The 21,435-nt window shown below is 39.6% G+C and overlaps 1 protein-coding gene and 1 pseudogene across 2 annotated transcripts; both read right to left on the minus strand.

Moving 5' to 3' along the window:
• Positions 1-1,059: 1,059 nt before the first annotated feature.
• LOC146610166 (bone morphogenetic protein receptor type-2-like) lies at positions 1,060-7,253 on the minus strand. The gene is made up of 11 exons (XM_085344506.1): positions 7,217-7,253; positions 6,788-6,997; positions 6,377-6,535; positions 5,810-5,911; positions 4,609-4,712; positions 4,283-4,504; positions 3,291-3,405; positions 2,871-3,028; positions 2,532-2,685; positions 1,258-1,394; positions 1,060-1,176 (listed from the first exon to the last, which is right to left on the minus strand). Exons 1-11 carry the CDS (start codon positions 7,251-7,253, stop codon positions 1,060-1,062), a joined length of 1,515 nt encoding a protein of 504 aa, XP_085200632.1.
• A 1,164-nt stretch (positions 7,254-8,417) lies between these two features.
• On the minus strand, positions 8,418-12,965 carry LOC146610167 (kelch repeat and BTB domain-containing protein 12-like; annotated as a pseudogene). The gene is made up of 10 exons (XR_014905003.1): positions 12,832-12,965; positions 11,925-12,100; positions 11,332-11,513; positions 11,099-11,231; positions 10,628-10,861; positions 10,156-10,514; positions 9,796-10,070; positions 9,150-9,297; positions 8,866-9,063; positions 8,418-8,785 (listed from the first exon to the last, which is right to left on the minus strand). The product of XR_014905003.1 is annotated as a kelch repeat and BTB domain-containing protein 12-like (transcript).
• Positions 12,966-21,435: the final 8,470 nt, after the last annotated feature.

Here is a 21,435-nt window from a genome sequence, read left to right on the forward strand (position 1 = left end):
AATCCATTGTTTCCACTGCAAACAAATAGATGTGAGTGAACAGTGACATCTAGTGGTCAGTTTTAAAATAATCTTTATAATTAATTTAATAAATGAAAATTCTCTAATTCATAAGTTTCCTTGATTACACATTTTTAAATGAATATTATATTTGGTATTCTGCATCACCTTCAAAGCCCAGCCACAGCAGTCAAACGGTGTACGCTTGGAGTTTGTCCCTGTTGCTATCCTCTCTTTCATAAGTGATAAATGGGATTAAAAAGGTAACATTATGCACATTAATTTAAAGGCAGCTAAGTTACACAGTGTAAGATATATGCACTGGGGGAGTCTCCTGGGATTCAACAGTTACTTAGTAACTTCAACAGTAACAGTAACTTAGTAAACAGCACTCAATCATTGAGATACTGAAGTTAATGAAGAATAAATGTCAATAAAACATGAATTTCATGTTTCTTTGTTTGAAGACCTAAAAATTAGATTTAGCTTGAAATTTAAAACTGAAATAAATACTTGCACTTTCCAATAATCCCACTTACAGTTGATCATGGAATATTTAGTAAGAAACAAAGGAAACGCTCTGATCTTATCTTTTTTCTTTTTCGTTTTTTTAGGAGTGACCGTTTAGGGAGAGGTTCAATTTAAATTGAGTTTATGCGTATGAAACATTTGCTTTTTGGGTGATATTTGTTGCATTTCTGAGATGTTTTGAACTTGCATGGCTGCTACTTTGGTCGGTTCTCTTTTGTAATATATACCACGGGGCTTTCCATTAGCACGAACACAAATCCTGTGGGCTTTAAAAGAAACAGTGAAACCAGTTCCTGCTGAAGTAAGGCGTCAGTGGTATTAATGAGATGAAATTCAGTCTCCTTGTCAGTATAGCTCTGAGTAAACTGGGACAGAAATGCCTATGAGCCTGCTGAGTAATGCTATCAGAGTTCACTTTATATCAGAACTGCCAGATAAGAGATCATTATGGCAGCTGATGCAGAAAAAGGTTTCTGAAGGAAAGCAGTACAAAATCATGTCTACCTGAAAAGACAACAGAAAAAGAAGTCACAGAGAGTAAGAAGACTGAAGAGAGGTTATTCTTTCCACAACACTGTGAGCTGTCAGTCGGGCTTCTGAATCACTGTCCCAGCAATCCTCCAGGAGCTCCCTCAGCGCAGCTCCCTGAGAACAATAAACATTTAGTCCACACATTACAGACACCACAGGTGTAAGTGGTACCACAAAGCCCCTATGCAAGAATACCTGTGGTAGCAGTTCCCAGTGTTCAGGTATACAGGGTCTTTTGTCCATATAGGACACGTACAGCATGAGGCTCTCCAGTGTTACATTGCTTCCCAGCTCTAGTTCATATGGCAAAAGATGCTGTGGTGCAGCTCCGCCTGCAGGTGGAAGCAGTGCTATTAGTTTTTTCTAGGCTTAGTGAATTGAAAATATGACTTGTCAGCCCAGAAACCAATGCATTAACTATCAGATTTCAAGCAACTGGGAAACCAGGCCGGCTGGAGCGCACTATTCACCAGTTTCTGATTCAGATCAGTTTTCCCCTTTCAGTGACACACCCACTGAAAAGCCAGTGTGGTAATTGATATTTTCTGAGAGGAATGAAAGCTGGACACTCTAGCAACAGCCTGAAATTGTACTGTTGATAATGACAACCCATTACAATAATAGGCTCGCCTTAAAGCAGAGAAAACTGAATGACCTGCAGTTTTTTGTTTCTAAATTCAGACTACATTAAAAGTATCATATTTGACTCCAAACACATCAGAAACACTGCAGGTGTATGACATGACATTTATCATTTGCACTGCTGCACCATTATTGTTTGTTTGTTAATTTATTTCAAACGTGTAAACAATATACAGGTACACTTTGTAAAGAAAATAAGAGAGAGAGAGAGAAAATACTATACAAAAGTCAATACATTTCAATATTGCTACCGTTCTGATTCATTTACATGTTGAAAGGGAGTGGGAAGAAGTACACACTTATTTAATCCCACCCCTTTGCCATAAGTTATCAGTTAATATTTAGTCAGCTTCCTTACTGATATAATTTGTAATAAAAATAGTGAACAGATTTCTGAAATAATATATACTATATACTATAATATCACATCATGAAATTTTTTAAATAGAGACATTCACTTATTATCAATATTTTCCCTTTCTTTATAGTTCGAGAAGATCATATTTTTATAACTCTTTTTCAACTGTTTTCTGTTTGGACGTTGCTTTAATTCCATATTCAAACTGTTCCACAGTTTCACTCCATGAACAGAAACACAAAAGCTTTTTCTTGTAGTACGTACCTTACATGTAAAAAAAAAAAAAGATAATTTCTAGTCAAATAAAGCTGCACTTTACAGCTACACAATATACAGCAACCTTTTTACAGTTTGCCAAGCCGTTTAGGTACTCTGAATAACTTTACCTTGGCCTTCTGTACTACTCTAAAGAGCCTTGGACTTATTTTTGAACATCATAACATCATATCATCTACTCATAATGACTAACCTTCAAATAAATCATAGCAGCACATCCAGATCTCCCACAGCAGCAGACCCAAAGCATAAACGTCACCCTGTATGAGAAACATGCTTTCGTTCAGGTTCACAAAGCCTTCCAGGATCTCAGGAGCCATGTAGTGCAGCGTGCCCAGTTGAATACACTACAAAAATACAAATTTATCTATTAGAAATAAGTAATAATATTGGATGTTTTGATTTCATGTAATTCTAGTGTGAAATTTTAATTACTTCAAAAAACAGCAGCAAGTCTAGGTCTTCAAGTTTTTTTGTTTTGTTATTTAAATAAGAGGATTTGAGTGGATAAACAGTAGTACCTGTGTCTCACCTTTGTGTTTTTATTCTGGTTGTGCCTGCGGTAAGGCTCTGAACAAGAACGCAGAATGGTGGAGCATCCAAAATCACACAGGGCACAGGTACCATCTGCCTTCACCAGCACGTTGGAGCTGCTGAGGTCTCTGTGGGCCACAGGAGGTTTGTGCAAATCTGTATGAAAAATCCAATAAACAATATTTTGTTCCTGTAGCTTACTCTCACATACCAAGACAGCCTCACATAAACAGCTTATCATTATTTAAGATTTGTGGCCACATTAGATGAATCACTGCAGTAGATCCATTGTTTGGATAAAAACAACTCATCTTTATTCTTGATGATAATAGTTTAAAAACATGCATTCTATGCTTCCCACATCAAACAGACAACCCATGCACACATGCATTTGTTGCAATATTATTCTGGCCAGTACCATGGCTGAGAAGGTCAGAGTGGAGATAGGAAAGTCCCTGTGATAGCGACTGGCACAGGTTCAGTGAGAACATCCAGCTCGTGGTTTGTTTTGACAAAAAGGAATGAAGAGATCCCTGAAATCAAAGGGATAATAGTCATTCGTACTTGAAGCATACAGTGGTTTCAAATACATAAAGCGCTATAGACTTAGAGCCATCGAACATAAACTATTCAACCATAAATATAGAAAAGCAATTATGTTTCACACATTAGCATTAGTTTTAAACTTTATGTAGAGCTGTTCTACTCTTACTGATCAACTGAAGTCCTACAAGGTTTAACCATACAGTACCGGATTATCCGATCTATGTCCAGGTTAGAATAACAGCTTAATATGACATGAATGTCTTCTGACTATGAGAATGTGAGAGCTCCACACAGAAAGACTAAGTTCAAACTAGGAAGTTTCCTGCTGTGAGGCAGCAATCCTGACCCCTGACCCATTAAACCTTTATTAATGGTTTTGTTCAGTATACCCATCTTAAAATCTTTACAATCGTTTCCACTTAGTGTTTGCAATAATTTTATTAGCCTTACTCTACGATAATTCTGTCTCGGACTAGACATCTGATCAGAAATGGTTTTAATGATGAATGAATCACATAATGCGACATGTTTCCTTCAGTCTCCGATGGGATCAAAAAGGAGCTGAAGTCATTGTGATTAAATAAGAGATGTGGGTAGAATAGCTGGTTTAATAAATATTTTTAAACACAGTGGCTTAACCTGGCATATAATTTGACATTTTTAGCGCCTGTTCATTTATTCATTTTTCTTTAACATTTACTCACGTTACTTTAGATAATTTGAATAAATATTTTTCTTTTACCTATATATTCTATTTTTCACTTGTAACAGACTCTTAGTATTATTTACAAATATTTCTCTGGTCTGTTCCATGCAGTTTTTTCCTTGAGCAGCTGTTGTTTTCGTGCAAAGGTTTTCACTCACATATTCAGCAAACTGCAGCACGATGAACCAGCTTTTGTCATCTGGTTTCCTCCCAGCACCGAGAAAGTTCACAATGCTAGTATGCTTTGACAGCAGTAGCTCATAAATCTCCTTTTCTGTGTTAAAATTATGTTCATAGGCTGCAGGTAAAAATTTGACAGCCACCACAGAGCCCTGGTATGTCCCTTGAAAAACAGTTGCAAAATGCCCTCGGCCCACAATCTGCAGGACATAAACAAGTAAAGAATCAGAACCTGTATGCATTTCTTGCTGATAATTTGCACACTACCTACTGTGGAATTAACCTGTTTCATAGCAGAGCATACCTGCTGTAGCTCGATCTGACTGATGTCGATCTCAGAGGTTTTTGTCATTTGGCAGGAACAGGAGGGTCGGATGTGGTAATGACTGGGGGACTGTAGATTCTTCTCTGAAATATTATAGTAAAGAAGTGATTTAGTTGCCACTCATAGAAAGTAATCTGGTAGTACAATAAAGCCACCATTCATTTGAAAGCTTCCTGATTAGTTACTGAGAGCATGGAAATGTGACTGAAGAGTAGCAGAGGGAGTACCGTAACACAGATAAAAACCAAGGTCAGCGTAGCACATAGAATGAAGGCATTTCAAGGCCAAGACATCATGGGAACTCAATTTAAGTTGAGAAAATGTAGAAACAATAGCTTTATTCTTCTGTGGAATTAAAAAAGACAAATGGACACATTATTACCATATTAATACTAAAAATAGACGGGTAAACCTAATATCTCATCACAGTTGATTGATGTGAACATGCAATGCAAATATTAAACACTAAAAATGTAAAACTGAAGGCAGAAAATGGACCTTAAACAAAACAGTCTTCAACCTCTGAGCTGGCCAGCTTGTTGTCAACTTTTATCACATGCGATGTTATCCCTTAATGAAATTCACGCAAGTTACACATCCCAGAGAACGACTCAACAAGTATGGAATGCCAGGACTGCCAAAATGAATTAATTAAATAGACCGTTAAATAATAAATAAATACATCATGAAATAATTAATTAAATGTGTCAATAATTAATCAAATATATATATATGTAATTAATTAATTAAATACATATTTGGACATATTTAATTAATTATTAATTATTTATTTCACATTTTAATTAATTATTGACACATTTAATTATTTCATGATAATTTTATTATTTCATTTTGGCAGTCCTGACCCTAGGAATTAAGACTGCCAAAATGAATAATTAATTAAATTATAGCATTAAAAAAAATAAATAAGCATTAAAAGTGACATTGTTATTTTTAGGAAAATAGCAAACTGAATTTGAGTGTTTTTGCCCTGCATGCTGGACTTCTCTGAGAAATCTGAGGGTAAAGCATAACTTTGAAGGTGTAAAAGAAGATTCACTATTTTTTCTTTTCTTTTCTTTTCTTTTCTTTTTTTGCAGTGGAGTCAGTCAGGTCAAACTGAATTACTCAAGTGGTATTTAAATCATAAATAATGTTTTTGAAGAAAAAAGAACTTTACTTTTCTTTTTTAGGCAACTTCTCCATTGAGCAGCAACGATCCAGAAACACATAAAGAGCAAAATCCCAACCAGAGGTTTCACAGCCTTTTTCATGAAGACGACTAAAAAGGGGAGAAAAAAGGATTAGGTGCCAGTTGAATTCTGAATGAATGATCATATCTATCGCACATGCGAATGGGTGAAGAATTCAAGGAAAAACACAACAATTTGAGCTAGAGATCTTTGTAATGGTGTGTGAGCCATTTTGCTGGCATGGTGATGGCTAACTGTTCCAGATACTGACAAATCAATGCCAAGTGTTGGGTGTCTGGTAATGTTACACTTAATGTTGATTTTTCCTTAAATTTGTCAACCACCTGAATATATATTCAGCATAACAAGAGCCTAACAAGAAAAAGATCTTTGGTTTGATTCCCCGAGGGGCACAAATTCCTTTGGGGTTGCCTCGGGAAGGACATGAAGTGTTTTAGGCTTTTTAAATGCTTCTAATTGTATTATGATATATTATTCTTAAATTATACATTTATTTAGTAATTCACGGTTATATAACCTTATTAATACCATACCTGAAAAATAAGAGTAGGGGTGTGAAGTCTGTTCTTTTCCCCAAGTAATGTTGCCATTGCAGAGGTCTGTGTTGCACATGCACGTCAAGAATTGATTGTTGATGCGTGTTTGTGCCTTGCAGGTTTCATCTGGGCATGACTTTTCAATTCTGTCACAAGCTGCAATCGAAAAATCAGGAGCACGACAAACAATATTACATACTTCATTATACTTCACAGCACGTGGCACATTTCAGCTGTTACAATTGGCGCGGGAGCTTTCTTTAAACTAGCTTATCAATCATTAGATTTTTTTTGCTAATGTGCTAAAAATGTGTTGTTGTTGTTGTTGTTGTTGTTGTTGTTGTTGTTGTTGTTTTCAATCACCCACTATACACTCCACGTACTTGCCCAGACATACGGGCTTCTTACCAAGAATGTCAGCTTTTGGTGTGCCGTTAATGATCCGGTAGTAGCCCACGCAACAGTCCGTGGTCTCACAAACTTGCACTGACCCGCTCACACTGCCCGCAGCAGTGTATTTCTTATTCTGCCTGTAGTTATGCTTTGTACTTTCTGTTATTTGAAAAAAACACCTTCTCTTCTGCTGTAAGGGCTTGCTGTAGATGCACATAATACATTCTGGGAATAAAAAAAAAGAATAAAAAGAAAGTCGGACGTATAATGTAAGATGACAACGGTGATTAATAACATAGGAGTCTAAATTAGCCTAGTCAACAGTCCTTTTACAACACAAGCAACACAACCTGTAACTATTAGCAGCCATCATTAATCAAAATCAGACACAGAAAAAGGAACAAACAACACAGCAGATTGGCAGATGATTTTAAAAATACTCACCCAAGGCCAAAATCAGCCACCACCTTTCTACTAGCATGTTTATTCACCCTGAGCGGCGAAGTTGAATGACTGTCCTGAGAATGTGAGATTCGTTTCTCATGCTTGCAAGCGCACCTCCCACCAGCCCACACCTGCTCTTGTATCCTTGCGCGAGGACACTTGTTGTCTAAAACATTAAATTTAGCCTCCCAGACTATCGGCATCATCTATCATCATCAAGGTCTCACAAAATGGCAATTTCAAAGAACTCTGGAAGTATGTGCTAGGTTATCTCAAGTCACGATTGCTGTATCAAATACTACAGTGAAATCTGCATTCATCTTAATGAATTGAAATGTTTTTTTAAGGGCAATGTAGAGTTTTTTTAGACTGACTATATCACTATTATTCGTTTAAAAAAGTGCATGAAAGACCAGGTATTGTGTGAATGCTTGGGAATTTCCGATTGTATGACCCACTGTCTTCAGATCTGACCCAAGAATACTTTGGTATACAGATGTGTTCATTGGTGTTCATTGTTCTACCATGTTGATTGAAGCATGGAGAGTCTTTTGGGATTTTTGTAGTTAATGAGCATTGCACAGTCTGACCTTGGGTCAAATCTACTTGGACGTCCATTCCTGGTAAGATTGTGGCATTGCGTTAACACACACCTGAATCCTCCATCTTTTTCACGTCACTTTATTATTTCATTTTATTATTATATCATTTCAACATGCAGTTATCCAAAAAAAAGGAGAGGAAAATATATTTAAAATGTTTTCTCACTAAGAGGTCACCAAGTTCTTCTGCTGACATCCTTTCAGTCCAAGTAATGTTTGACAACACACAGAAAAAAACAACAACAAAAAACAAGTAGCAGTCAGTGTGAGGCTTCTGTGGTTTCTGTAGTTTGATGGAAGAGCAAAATAAATAGCTTGTTAAATATAAAATTAGCTTTTTTTTCTTGCCATCCTTCTTTTTACTGAAAGAAGAGTTAAAGTGGTGGAAGGGACTTTTGTATAGGCAAGATTTTGTGACCTTAAACTAACACGTGCAGTTTAACAGTTTATACCACATATAGAAATTACACAGAACAGAATGTTGATTTTTCTTTTATTCTTACATTTACAGGTAAAATTTATTGCTTGGACAAGACATGTAACAAACAGACTTTTGACTGAACATATCATACAACACAATATATATTTAATTACAGCTAATGTCCCATTGATATATAACATAAAACTGCATTATCTAAAGTTTGACTTTGGATACTCATATAGCAAAAAAATAAGTTGTTAGTTAATTATAGTGAAAATTAATCTGGTTATTCTTTTTTCCAAATACCAAGAGTGAATAAAGCTTTTTTGAATGAGACTTTCCGGGTTTAGCGTATAGACGCTTACTTTCCACACACACTGGCCCAGCAGGAGCTGGATTAGGGTGTGAAGAGATCTCGAGGATTAAGATTAGCCACCAGACAGACGTCGTAGCTGTCGTGCATGGCTGCTCGTCTTTCCACAACTGTCCACACATTGTCTGCAGGGTCCAATTCCAAAAGTTCCTTGGTGATGATCTCATGACGGCCTGCAGCCATTAGAGAAAAATTATTTGAGCGCATGCAAAAGTGCTTTTAAAAATTATTTGACAGGCATTCAGTAACTGACCAGCCCCCTTGTAGTATCCACAGAGATAGAGCTTTCCATCCACTACTCCTACGTTGGAGGCGTTCGTTCGAAGGGAAAGTAGGGATGTGGGGATGGTTGGTCCTGGTCTCCAGGTGTCTGTATCTGGGTTGTAGATCTCCACGGAGCTCAGGCAACGACGCGATTGCCCACGGTCCTCTCCATCGCATCCTATACCACCTGGAAACAAACGCATCTACTCTTGCTCCAGTGCAGAAATTTCACAATACTAACATAGATACAGTTATGTGTTTTGGTAGACTGACCTAATACATAGATCTCTCCATTGAGTACAGCTGACCCACAGCGGTACCTGGAGTACTTCATGCTGGCACACTCTGTCCATCTGTCTTGGCCGGGGTCAAACTGAAACACACGATTGCTGAGCTTGTCAGGCTCGTCGTCAGGGTGATCCTGAATGGCAGGATGAGAGATTTAGGCAGAGAGATGAAGAAAAAGATGAGGACATGGGGACATATTGGACAAATGAGAAGCAGAAATATTTCAGTAACTATTTCACCATCTCTATCGTGTGGAATTGTTTTTAAAAAACGAAAATGATTTTAAATAAAAGTACAATACTGATGTTAATGTTCAGGGGAAAAACAACCAGTTTGTGGATTTTATAAGGCAAGTTTTTGTAAATTTTTGAGACTTCCACAACTTCAGTATGATTTTTTTCCCCGTGAAAAACCTAAATAAATTTTACATTACATTTTAAACTAATACCATGTAAAAAAAAAAAGGCCAGACACAACAAGTATGATAAAAATTCAAACTCACATATACAAATACATTTTTTCTTTTATTTTGTAAGAAGGTTCCATAAATACTCAGTTTAAAAAGATGAATTTTTGGGGCAATTATTTCATGGCTCAGGCTTTAAACGGTTAAGATGGTGAGTCTGGGTACCTGTGGTGTCCACCCCCCCCAGCACATAAAGATGCTCCTTCAGTGTCACAACAAAGTGACTGGCTAATGGAAGAGGCAGAGGAGCAAAGCTGAGCCAGCTGCCTCCTCTCTTCAGCGACCATCGCTCCATGCTGTCTGTGATGACGTAGTGATTACGCACTTTCATCTGACCACCGATTAAATAGAGAGCATCTCCTATGAGCCCTAAAGCATACATGTCCCTGTAAGCTGCTGAGCACAACTTCCCCCAGCTGTTCTCCTCTGAACTGTCATACCTGGAAGATAAACAAGTAGTTCATTTGTTAATTCAGTGTGGTGCCTATTGATAAAAAGATTTCTGATATGCAAAGGGATTAAAACCTGTAGATATCAACCCCCTTCGTTCGATGTTGGTCTTCTGCTTCTACGGCCACCACTATGATGTTTTCTCGGCTCACTGCGCCTGCTGTGATCTGTCCCACTATGCTGCAGCCCCTCAGGGGAGAGGGGATGTAGTAAGTCTTCCTAGCATGGGGGTCAAAGCAAAAACTGAGGTCAGCAAGTCCTCCACGCCGCGCAGGGACGCCCTCCTTATTCACACCACCCAAACAAAGGAGCAAATCTGTTGTCTCCATGCCATAGCGAAGAGCTCGGCGAGGAGGAGCTGCGGCCTCGCAGAGACCTGACGTCTGGAGAACAGCATCAATCATCCCAAAGCACTCAGTATCCCGCAGAAGCACCTGAGAGAATCATAAGTATAAGAATGATATATCTATATACTTAACTCAGGACAAATATAAATAGGGAGTCTTGCTCCTTATTATATTTGGACCTCATTCCAATCTCTTCATACCGGGTTTCTCCTCCTTGCTTTACAAAGAAATCCAGGATCCACAAGCTCCAGTCGGACATGCCTGAGCAACTCCACAGCCTGGGCTTCCCTTTCTGAGTCACCCCTGTACTTTTCCACCCAGCGCAGCACCAGCTCCAAAACAACCTCCTCCTGTGATACGTTAAGGTCATCTAAGCCAAGCAGTTCCCCAAGACTTTGAGCATTCAGCTCTAGCACTTCTTCTTCTTCACAAACCTAGTTAAACAAAGATAAAGAAAGACAGTATACTGTAAGTAATGAATATAAAATAAGAATAACATTGCAAAATGAACAAAAGATATTCAGAGATTTCCTCAGTGTTCAAAAGCTTCACTGAACTTTGATTCTTCTGATAATTTAGGGCAGGCCTAACTTCATTAATCGTAGGTTCATGAACATTTTTAAAGACTATGACTGAGGGATTCTTTCACATTGGTAATACTTAAACCCTACCTGTGAAAAGTGTTGACAAAGATATCGCAAGGCACAGTCAGCGAGGCTAGTTGCTCCCAAGTTCCTGGCCCAGTGGTACAGACCAACACAGTTTGACGGGTCCATACAGGCCTCCATGTGACTCTGGCACAACCTTACCTCAGTAAAAACAAGGAGAGTACTTCTTAAGCATAAAACTTGCACTTTAGCAGGTGACACCTTTACCAATTACCCCTCTGTCAGTTTCACCGCACCTGAAGCCTCCGTCTACATGTAGCAGAAAGGCAGCAACGGCCACTCCCTGGATGTTGTTGTTTGTTAGTGGGAGCTCGCCACAGTACATGTAGTCCAGCAGCAGCCTTAAGCTTTGTGCAGAAGTGTCTCTGAGTGGTATTTCTCCTCCGTGCGTCTCCTTCAGACCACATGTAAACATGGCCTGGACACAATGATTCACCAGAACAGTAAGAAATGATACAACTACAGCCTTGCGTCTCATTAATGCATTTGCTTGGAGTAGTTCAGAAAAAAATAATAAAAAATATGGTAACACTTTATAATATGGCCTGCAACGAACGGCTTAATTCCCCTGCAATACAACATGATTTCCAATGTATTTTATTTGAAATTACCGGAAACAAAGAAATAATTATACTGTAAGTAGATTTTAGTATTATGTTTAGAATAATAAGTAATATGGAAGTAATTTTATGTAGTGCATAAGTGCTTTTGAGTATTGCATATCTTCAGGTATTTTACAGGAAAATAAAAATAATTGCATTGCAAATAATTTAAATAGTGTTCTTCATTTTCCTTCAAGCATATGGTTTATTGTTCCTGACTATTTTACCTGGAAGTAAGGACTGAATGCAGACAGCACCACCTTGTGGCAATGGAAGGGGATCCCTTCAGCTAGCAGCACCACGTCAGTGAGCTCCTTAGTTGTTCTCATCCTCTCTAGCTGCCTTAGCAAAAGTGAGCCATGCTCTGCTTGAGCAGAGTGCAGCACCTCAGCATCCATGGACTCTTGTTTTGAAGAGAGGGGAGTTGTGGAAAATGCATCAGTAATTACAATTAAATAAATCAATAAACAAAATGAGTGAACATCTGTGAAAGTTTGGTCTATGCACACTTGTATGCAGTTTCAACTGCATCTACCTGCTCTTCACTATCGCAGCTTCGCTGTTGTCAGTAGGTACTGCATGGAAAGTTTTCTCCCACGTGAGACTGAATGACTATGCACTTTTCCTCCGTGGGTCTGATCCATGCACGGAGCATATTTAGTTCCACTTTTTGTTTATTCGCGTTGAGCTAATGAGTACCAAGTGTATTCATTAGCTCAGCCGGGAGTGCTTCGCATGAGTGAGCTAACTCATGCCAGTCACAATGGCCATTATATTATGAACACATGAGCAGTGTGAACTCTTATCATGCTTTTAAGTGTGAACAGCGGTTCAAATGAGCACATCTTTCTTTTGTTTTTATAAATTACGTTGACATGTACACCAATCATGTTAAAGAGTCTGCCTTAACTAATGCAACATTTAATATACTTCATAAAGCTAAATAGCATTGACCTGTTTGTAGATTACGTTCTACTACATGTTGACCTGTGGTTCCACCCCTGCAGCTGATAACCACACTCTGTGTGCGTGAGCTACACATAAACAGCCCACAGACACGCACACACGGTTCAGAGAAGCAGAAATAGCATGCATTATATTTGCTAAGCACATGCAGAAAAACAGTTACCATACCAGTGTTGTCCAAAGAACCAAGATTAGAAGTATTAAAATGAGATTACGTCAGTTTTCCTTGCCAAAACTACAACACAGGCTGGGCTGTTTGTGTCAAGTTTTTGTTTGCTGCCAGTTCTCTCGTGTTCTGTGCCATTTTGTTTTGGTGAGTGGGGGTCAACAGCATGTTCACTGTCAAAAACGAGTTTAAAATAGACCAGCAAGTGCTGGTGGGGCTGCAGGCCTGTTCAGGTTTCTATACATGACTGAACAGTCTGTCCTTAAACTCATTCATGCAGCGTTTCACTCTCATTACTTTAAAATGTGCAGATTTCTCTTTATAAAGAGAAATCTGCACATTTTTCCTTAAAATAATTCTATAGAATTATTTTAAGGAAAAATGTGCAATTTCATTAAGAGACCACATGAATAATTAACATGACGTGAACAGGTATGTTTGAAGATAGTTAACTAAAATTAAATTAAAATCTAAAGTTATGTGATTTTTTTTTTTTATAAAATAAAAATTAAAAACTAGACTTTGAAAGAAATTAAAACAAATAAATTAAAACTAAGGAGAATATAAAACTAACTATTTGTTAATTTGGGAAACTCACTGATGAGGCTTTAATGCAGGTGATTGTTGAGGCTTTGGATGTCCACAAGACTGTGAGTCAACTGTTTTCAAAAAGTTCTATTGATTTTTCTGCCACTGCAAAAAAAATGATTTGTTAAAATTATGAAATAAGTAAAAAAAAATTTTAAAGTGAAATGGTAAGTTATTTTCTCCATTTCCAACAATATTCCCAGAAGTTTCAGTTGGGAAGTCTATAATTTGACGTTTCTGTCACTTAAAGGAGGACTTTTAAAAAAATTTTTAAAAAGCTGGAGCAGCTTCTCTGGTTACAGATGGTACCTACACCATTTTGGTGCTTTAAATGTTGTTGGGCCCTAAGTTCATAGTAGTGACAGATACTAGAAAAATAAAAAAAAATGGGGAAAAAGGTCTGAGCACATTTGGCTCTCTAGTAAAAACAAAACAAAAACAAAAAACACACAAAAAAAAACTATTTAAACATTTATACAAAGGCAACATTTCAATCCACAGCTTCTGTTTTTCCTGAAAGTCTGTCAAAAAAAAGAAAGAGTGGACATTTTCTAGAAGGTATAATCAAATCACTGTTGAAAAACATCACAATAACATATCAACAACAAGTCCAGATAAGAAACAGAAACTGGTTTTCAAGGGTGCTTTCCAAAATAATTTAAATTATAACCTTTTCTTGAACTAAAAGAAATCGGTATCATCCATGTAAGCTTTATTATCAAAGCATTTTTATTACAAAAATCAAAAATCTATAAAACAAACAAACAAACAAACAAGCAAACAAAAAACTATTCTGAAATGCTGCTGTTGTATAAATGTTTTACATGTGAGTGAAGTTGGCCCCCCCCCCCACCTTCTTCAAATCCAACAAAAGTGGTATCAAACGTTTGTGCTGGTTTGTGCTGCAAAATTTTTTGTTTATGCTGCCTCTGTTTTAAAGATATTAATGAAAATGTAAAGGTCAAAAGGTCAACCAGCCCCCCCACATTACCCAAATCAAACAAAATTGATGTCAAACGTTTGTGCTACGTTTGTGCTGCAAAAATTTTTATTTGTGCCGCTATCATTTTAAAGATATTAACAAAGATTTCTAGAGGTCAACAGAGGTCAACCAGCCCCCCCATATTAATGGAATCAAACAAAATTGATGTCAAACGTTTGTGCTACGTTTGTGCTGCAAAATTTTTTATTTGTGCCGCTATCATTTTAAAGATATTAACAAAGATTTCTAGAGGTCAACAGAGGTCAACCAGCCCCCCCATATTAATGGAATCAAACAAAATTGATGTCAAACGTTTGTGCTGGTTTGTGCTGCAAACATTTTTGTTTGTGCTGCTAACATTTTAAAATTTTTAATAAAATAACGTCTTGATGCGTGCTTAATCATCCAGGTAAGTAAATCCCAAAGGTTGATTCTGTTCATCTGGACATTTTCAGTTGGAGAAACGTTTCGTCACTCATCCAGGTGACTTCTTCAGTCTCAGCTGACTGCAGGTTTCCCCAACCTTATAAACAGTACATTTGCATAGTGAAGGAAACTAGCACCACTGAATGAACAATGTGCTGGGGGGTTAGTTCCATGATTGTTAGTATGCAAATTCTTATGACCATTGATCAATGACAACTAATCAAAGCCTACTGATCAATGGCCATGAGTACCATTCACAGAAAGTGGGGAATGGCTACAATCACAGCATTGTAAGATGGCAAAAGATGTACCCTTGGGCCCCCCTTCTCGATTCAGAGATGGTCAGCATCCTGACAGCCCAATGGACGAAGCTGTCTCTCAGTCTGCTGGTTCTGGCCCGGAGGCTCTTCAGTATCCTTCCTGATGGCAGCAAATTGAAGACGCTGTTGAAGGGATGAGTGGAGTCACCTGTAATGGAGAGGACCTTCTAGATGAGGCAGGTGCAGTAGATCTCCTGGGGAGGGAGGCAAGAGAGGTCCCCACAATGCTCTCGGCTGCTCTCACTACCCGTTGTCATTTTTTCCTGCAGAACCCAGTGCAGGAGTCATACCACACAGTGATGCAGCTGGTGAGGATACTCTCAACTGTGCCTCTGTAGAAGGTGCTCATAATGGGGGTTGAATCTCTTGTGCTTCTCAGTTTGCAGAGGAAGTAGAGTCACTGTTGGTCTTCTCCACATTCAGGGACAGGTTGTTGTTGCTGTACCACTCTGCCAGATGGTTAACTTCACCCCTGTAGTAGATCTCGTCGTGGGTCAGCAGAGTGAAGAGAAGGGGGCTCAACACACATCCTTGGGGAGCCCCCGTATTCAGTGTTCTTGGGCTGGAGGTGTTGCTGTCGACCCGTACTGTCTGCTGTCTTCCTGTCAAGGAATCTAGCAGCCCCGTTATACAGCAAGGTGCTGATCCCCAGCAGATCCAGTTTGTGAATGAGTTGCTGGGGAATGATGGTGTTGAATGCTGAACTGAAGTCTATGAACAGCACTCTGACATATGAGTCTCTAGTGTTCAGATGTGTGAGGGCTGAGTGAGGGGCAGTTGAAATTCCATCATCGGTTGAGCGTTTTGACCGGTATGCGAACTGAAATGGATCCAGGTTGGGGGAAAGCGATAATTTGATTTGATGCATGAATGTGAGAGTGAATGAATAGTGGTATTGTAAAGCGCTTTGGGTGCCTAGAAAAGCGCTATATAAATCCAATCCATTATTATTATTATAACCGTTCAAAGCACTTAACTTAATAATGATGGAGGTGAGTTTGACAGGACGGTAGTCCTTAAAGCAGGAGATAGATAACTTCTTGGGTACAGTAATGATGGTGGAGGCTTTGAGGCATGTGGGAACGATCGCCTGACCCTAGTGATGTGTTAAAGATGTCTGTGAAGACATTTGTGAGTTCCACAGCATAGTCCGTCAGTGCTTGTCCAAGGATGTTATCAGGACCTGGAGCTTTGCATGTACTGATTTTGGCAAGGGATCTCCACACACTGTCTGGGGATTGTGTCACCACTGTCTGTAGAGTGGGCTTGTAGTCTGTGATGGTTTGTATTCCTTGCCACTGCCTCAAGTATTTCTGCTGTCGCTGAAGCTTTGCTGTAGCTGATGCCACGTGACAGGTTTGCCCTTGCTGTTCTTAGACTCACCTAATTCCCGGCTCTGAAGGCTTGCATTTTTCAACCTTAGGAGCATTTAAACCTGACCTGTGAGCCATGGTTTCTGATTGGCCCGGACAGTGATAGTCCTGGTCTCTGTGACATCATCGATGCATTTTGGGATGTAGGCAGTGACCGTTTCTGTATATTCCTGAAAGTCTGTGGTGTCGTGTGTGGCAGCCTGTGGTGGAAAAGCAATGCCTCTGAGGACCCTTCTGGCCACACCTGTACCGGCTTACGAACTGGTTTGGTGACTTTGACCAGGGGCCTGTGGGAACCCATGGCACACCTAGATTTCTGCCTGTAGCACAAACGTAGCACAAACGTTTGACATCAATTTTGTTTGATTTGGGTAATGTGGGGGGGCTGGCTGACCTTTTGACCTTTACCTTTTCATTAATATCTTTAAAACAGGCAGCACAAACGAAAATTTTATCAGCACAAACCAGCACAAACGTAGCACAAACGTTTGATACCAATTTTGTTTGATTCCATTAATATGGGGGGGCTGGTTGACCTTTGATGACCTATAGAAATTTCTATTAATATCTTTAAAATGATAGCAGCACAAACGAAAATTTTTGCAGCACAAACCAGCACAAACGTAGCACAAACGTTTGACACCACTTTTGTTGGATTTGGGTAATGTGGGGGGGCTGGTTGACCTCTGATGACCTCTAGAAATTTTTATTAATATCTTTAAAATGATAGCAGCACAAATGAAAATTTTTGCAGCACAAACCAGCACAAACGTAGCACAAACTTTTGACATCAATTTTGTTTGATTTGGGTAATGTGGGGGGGCTGGTTGACCTTTTGACCTTTACATTTTCATTAATATCTTTAAAATGATAGTAGCACAAACGTTTGATACCACTTTTGTTGGATTTGGGTAATGTGGGGGGGCTGGTTGACCTCTGATGACCTCTAGAAATTTTTATTAATATCTTTAAAATGATAGCAGCACAAACTAAAATTTTTGCAGCACAAACGTAGCACAAACGTAGCACAAACGTTTGACATCAATTTTGTTTGATCTGGGTAATGTGGGGGGGCTGGTTGACCTTTTGACCTTTACATTTTCATTAATATCTTTAAAACAGAAGCAGCACAAACAAAAATTTTAGCAGCACAAACCAGCACAAACGTAGCACAGTTGATTGACACCCATTTTGTTTGATTTAATTAATGTGGGGGGGCTGGTTGACCTCTGATGACCTCTAGAAACTTTTATTAATATCTTTAAAATGATAGTAGCACAAACGAAAATTTTAGCAGCACAAACCAGCACAAACGTAGCACAAACGTTTGATACCATTTTTGTTGGATTTGAAGAAGGTGGGGGGGCCAACTTCACTCACATATGTTTTACAGTCCACAGACTTTTGCTCTTTTTCTTTGCTGATAAATGCTTTTTGAGGTGTTTTTGGTCACACTTGCTATTTACTTTATCTAAAGTGAAACAATATCAACTGACAAGTAAGTGTTACTTTTTTTTTTTTTTTTTTTTTTTTTTTTTTAATTCATTTTCAGGCACAACAAATACCTATATTGAACATAAAATACACAAAACAAAAAACAAAACTTGCCTGAAAAAGGAGTGGGACGAAGAAAACCCACCCCTATACTCACTCATCAACAAAAAAAAACAATAAACTTCCCGCAGCTACGCCCATCATTGCATACAGACCCATCAACAGCCCCGGGCAGATACAAGCATCTAAGCGGCAGCTCGCAACCAACAATTAGAGCCTTCATAACTGAATACAGAATATATAAATTATAAATTGCATTACCACAGGTAACAGGCAGTAATAACTACAAGTAACAGACACACATACATATACATACATATATATCTACACACACAAGTACATATATGTACATACATACGCACACTTTATTTTTTATTTTTTATTTTGGAATCCATACCAGCAATGGTAAGAGGACAGACATTACAGAGCACACTAAAACCCATCATTGAGTATACTGTGACCAGACCAACTGTTTGTAGAGAAATTTAAATCTATGAATATTTTTGCATTGTTTCAATTGTAAACTCAGACTGTTCCAGATTTTCACACCACATACAGACACACAAAAGCCTTTACGGGTTGTTCGAGTTCTGGGTAATTTGAATTCTCCAAAGCCTCTCACATTATAAACCTTTTCTCGAATTTCAAATCTAGTTTGTAAATTTGCCGGTAAAAGTTTAGTAAAAGCTTTATACAAAATTATGGATGTATTGTAATTAACCAGATCCTGGAATTTAAGTAACTTTGCCTGAAGAAAGAATTTGTGAGTATGATCTAGATAACCAGCCTTGTGAATAATACGCAGTGCTCGTTTCTGTACTGTGACTAATGGATTAGTTGTATTTTTATATGTATTTCCCCACACTTCCACACAATATGTAAGATATGGAAGAACCAGGGTACAGTACAGAGTACGAAGTGCATCTTTATCAAGGAATTGTTTCACTTTGTTCAAAACTGCGAGGCTTCTGGAAATTTTGGTTTTTATGTGTCTGACGTGGGGTTTCCATGAAATTTTGTTATCAATTATAACTCCCAAAAATTTGTTTTCACTCACATTATCAATTGGTACACCTTCAATGATAATTGGTAATTCTATATTATATTTTAAATTACCAAAAAACATTGCTTTAGTTTTATTTATATTTAATGATAATTTATTTATCTGTCCTTTAATAAGGACAGATCCTTTGGAAGAATTGAATGTGATTTACTGAGATAGAGAAATTAATCAATTTGGCGATTTGACTCCAATTACCCATCATGACAGAACAGAAACCCAAGCGGTGAGAAGATTTAGGAGAGGACCCCCCTCCCCCAAAGTCTAGACGTGGGTAGTGGTGAAAATGAAGACTGAGACTGAGGTGGAGATGGGGAAGAGGTTGGAGTCTAAAAGGGAGAATGACGGAGAGCATGGGTTTTAAACCAGGGGTGTCCAACTCCAGGCTTTAAGGGCCAGTGTCCTGCAGGTTCTAGTTCTCACCTGGTGTCAACACACCTGAATTAAATCATTAGTTTATTACCGGGGCTACCGAGAACTTCAAGACATGTTGAGGAGGTAATTTAGGCATTTGAATCAGCTGTGATAGATGGAGGGCACATCTAAAACCTGCAGGACACCGTCACCTGAGGCCTGGATGATTGATGATGGACTAGAGTAATAATGTTGGAATTGAGAATGACAACATGGTGTCATGGTCTGGGTGAGTCACAGTACTTTTCCACAGTGGTTGCTCTCGGAGCCACCATCGCTCCTCCCAGGATCACCACCTGTGACTGATACAGGGAGTGCAGAATTATTAGGCAAGTTGTATTTTTGAGGAATAATTTTATTATTGAACAACAACCATGTTCTCAATGAACCCAAAAAACTCATTAATATCAAAGCTGAATTGGAGGCCTATCTCCTTTTTTTTTTTTTTTTTTTTTTTTTTTTTTGGCCTGTCCCGTTTGGCTCTTTTGCCATCAGAATTGTTGTCTAAAGGCAAAGAAAGATGCCCAACGGATTTACTTTACCAAACTGACCATCCCAGCCTTGCCGTAATGGTCCATTTGATTCACCTTTTATTGTTTATTTTATTTTCACTTACTGAATACGGGACAGACTTGACTGGGGGAAAGAAGGGGAGAAAGAAAGAGGGAAAGAGAAACAGCTGAGAAGAGGGATGGGGGAGAAGGGCAAAAGACAAAAACCAACAGAACGGGCAGAGAAAAAAAATGCATATATCAATCACCTGGATCACCTGCTGAGAAAGAAAAAAGAAAACAAGCAGAAGAGAACAAGAGTAATAGAATAAACAACATCACAATGATATATGGGAATATGACAGTAAATACTAAATGTTAAACATTATTGTGCAGCACATAAGATCAACAGAACACAGTGTGCTTTGAGGTAGGAGCCAAAAAGGGTGTAGTTTGTGGGTGTGATCACCCGTGTGTACACCTGTGAGCATGGACGCGCTTGTTTTTTGTTTTTTTAAAAGGTTCCTTCATGTAATAATCTGCTAGAGGGTGTGGGGGGGCCACAGCCCCGTCCTCCAGGGCGTGAAGCAGGTGTGGAGGAGATCAAAACTCCAGACATCCAGAGGCCCCCAGAACACAAGAGACCAAGGAAGACCAACAGAGGGGCAGCTGCGCCACTGTCCCGGAAAGAGCTGAGGAGAGTCCCAGATGAGGGCTCACTCAGCAGCCGCGGAGCAGAAGCCAGGGGGAGTTGCAGTGACGCGCCCGTGAGCTCCGCCGGCAGCCAGCTGCGCCTGAGTGACCGAGCCCCAGGCCGAGAGGCCGGGGGCACCCCACCTCCGAAGTGGCCCGAGCGAGCCCCAGGCTCCAGGCCCCGATAAGCGGCCGCCAAGGAGTGAGCCGGTGTGTACCTGGACGCCCATCCCCGGACACAAAGAACCACCAACGCACCGATGTCTGAGGGGGTCCGCCACTGGCAGGGGAAGTGGTGGTAGGGGGAGATAGGCCTCCAAACCTTGGAGGGCCTGAGATGTCCCCAGAGAGGAGGCCTATCTCCACCTACCACCACTTCCCCTGCCGGTGGCGGACTCCCTCAGGTGTCGGTGCGTTGGTGGTTCTTTGTGTCTGGGGGTGGGCGTCCAGGTACACACCGGCTCACTCCTTGGCGGCCGCTTATCGGGACCTGGAGCCTGGGGCTCGCTCGGGCCCCTTCGGGGGTGGGGTGCCCCCGGCCTCTCGGCCTGGGGCTCGGTCACTCAGGCACAGCTGGCGGCCGGCGGAGCTCACGGGCGCGTCACTGCAACTCCCCCTGGCTTCTGCTCCGCGGCTGCTGAGTGAGCCCTCATCTGGGACTCTCCTCAGCTCTTACTGGAATAGTGGCGCGGCTGCCCCTCTGTT

This window comes from Diplotaxodon limnothrissa, linkage group LG20 (assembly GCF_057381915.1).
Source record: "Diplotaxodon limnothrissa isolate DT_005_m linkage group LG20, D_limnothrissa_male_GT1.1, whole genome shotgun sequence".
Taxonomy (NCBI): domain Eukaryota; kingdom Metazoa; phylum Chordata; class Actinopteri; order Cichliformes; family Cichlidae; genus Diplotaxodon; species Diplotaxodon limnothrissa.

Excerpts from the sequence above, each read along its gene's own strand:
- LOC146610166 (XM_085344506.1), bottom strand. The coding sequence starts at position 7,253 with ATGCTAGTAGAAAGGTGGTGGCTGATTTTGGCCTTGG. Across the intron at positions 1,395-2,531 it reads CTGCTATGATTTATTTGAAG|GCGGAGCTGCACCACAGCAT; the intron begins GTTAGTCATTAT and ends TTCCACCTGCAG. Across the intron at positions 1,177-1,257 it reads ACTGGGAACTGCTACCACAG|GGAGCTGCGCTGAGGGAGCT; the intron begins GTATTCTTGCAT and ends TATTGTTCTCAG.